The sequence below is a fragment of the Colobus angolensis genome, unplaced genomic scaffold (assembly GCF_000951035.1).
Source record: "Colobus angolensis palliatus isolate OR3802 unplaced genomic scaffold, Cang.pa_1.0 Scaffold66, whole genome shotgun sequence".
NCBI classification, from domain to species: Eukaryota; Metazoa; Chordata; class Mammalia; order Primates; family Cercopithecidae; genus Colobus; species Colobus angolensis.
Window position 1 is genome coordinate 2719380 of NW_012120265.1, and position 1389 is coordinate 2720768.

General features: G+C 52.8%; 1 protein-coding gene across 3 annotated transcripts in view; it reads left to right on the forward strand.

Moving 5' to 3' along the window:
* Window positions 1-269: 269 nt before the first annotated feature.
* Window positions 270-1389, forward strand: part of UBA52 (ubiquitin A-52 residue ribosomal protein fusion product 1) — a 3155-nt gene continuing 2035 nt past the window's right edge. For 2 of the 3 annotated variants that reach the window (XM_011925812.1, XM_011925814.1), the window contains exons 1-2: window positions 817-928; window positions 1187-1273. In XM_011925812.1, the coding sequence (XP_011781202.1) occupies window positions 826-928; window positions 1187-1273 (190 nt within the window). In that variant the 5' untranslated portion in view covers window positions 817-825. Of the gene's footprint in view, window positions 487-816; window positions 929-1186; window positions 1274-1389 lie in introns of those variants that run through there. The other variant, XM_011925813.1, reaches the window with a different exon arrangement.

A 1389-nucleotide genomic window follows, 5' to 3' on the forward strand; every position in this document is an offset into this window, starting at 1 on the left:
CGCCACCACGCCCAGCTGATTTTTTGTGTTTTTAGTAGAGACGGGGTTTCACCATGTTGGCAAGGTTCATCTTGTACTCCTGACGTCAAATGATCCATCTGCCTCGGCCTCCCGAAGTGCTGGGATTACAGGCTTAAGTCCCTGCACCCGGGCGATTCTTTATGTTTTTAAGTCAACTTTTATATGTAAACAATGCTTGGCAAGTGGTTGGTAGATACTAAGTGATGTTTGTGGTTTGGGGTCAAGACAAGAAGTGGGGTCTGGAGAGTTTTGGCGTAATTGAGAAAGAAGCTAAGAGTGTTGGATGCCCCAGCTTGGAGTTAGAGAGGAGAGAGGCTGCGACAGAAGGCGTGTGTGTTGTAGGGGATGGCTTCCCATCCAGGCTGGCAGCAGGAGCAGCCTGTGGAGGAGCTCAGGACGTGGCTGTGGTGGGAGAGGGTGGGACGGTTCTCAGGGAAGATGGATCTGGCAAGATGATGCCAAAGGGTATTTATTCCATCAGGAGATACTGACGAGTCCTTCCGCTGCTAAGCCTAAGGAGAATACCCACAGTCTGTGTTCCTAAAGAGCGCCCGTGCAGTCAGGAGAGTGGAGGACATGTGGTCCTTAGTTCAGGACATGTGTAGACTCCAGGTCAGAGTGTGTGAGAAGCTTAGTAGGGCCAGGCTTGGAGGAGTGGAAGGAAGACAGGTACTGGGGCAGGACCAGTTGGGCTCGGTGCAGGCAAAGGGACAGCAACTGGGGTGTAGGCACCTGAGCTTGCGCCACTCAGGCATGCATTGCTGACCAGTCTATCCTGCCTACCTTCCTCCAGCAGACGCAAACATGCAGATCTTTGTGAAGACCCTCACGGGCAAAACCATCACCCTTGAGGTCGAGCCCAGTGACACCATTGAGAATGTCAAAGCCAAAATTCAAGACAAGGAGGGTGAGTCGGGACTGTGTGTGGGGTCTCTGGCTATGGACTGGGAGTCCCTCTCTGCCCAGGGGAGTTTCATTCCTGTGTGGGTTGGTGCTGGCTTTAACCTGTTTTGCCCTTGCTTCTCCATGTGATCTGAAGAATGTCTGTTATCTCTACCTCAGTTCGCCTTTTGAGAGACTGGGGGTAGTGCTGGAACTCCCCTGCTGGGGACACTGCCAGTAGTATGCTCCACAGAGCCTCTAACTGAGCCTTCCTCCCCCTCAGGTATCCCACCTGACCAGCAGCGTCTGATATTTGCCGGCAAACAGCTGGAAGATGGCCGCACTCTCTCAGACTACAATATCCAGAAAGGTACCAGGGTTGGGGTTGCTGGGCAGGGACCCAAGATCCCCAGGTCCTAGGAAAAGAGCATTGATGGCTCCAGTCAGGGGTCGGGGAGCAGTTCAAATGACTTGTGTTTTTTTTTT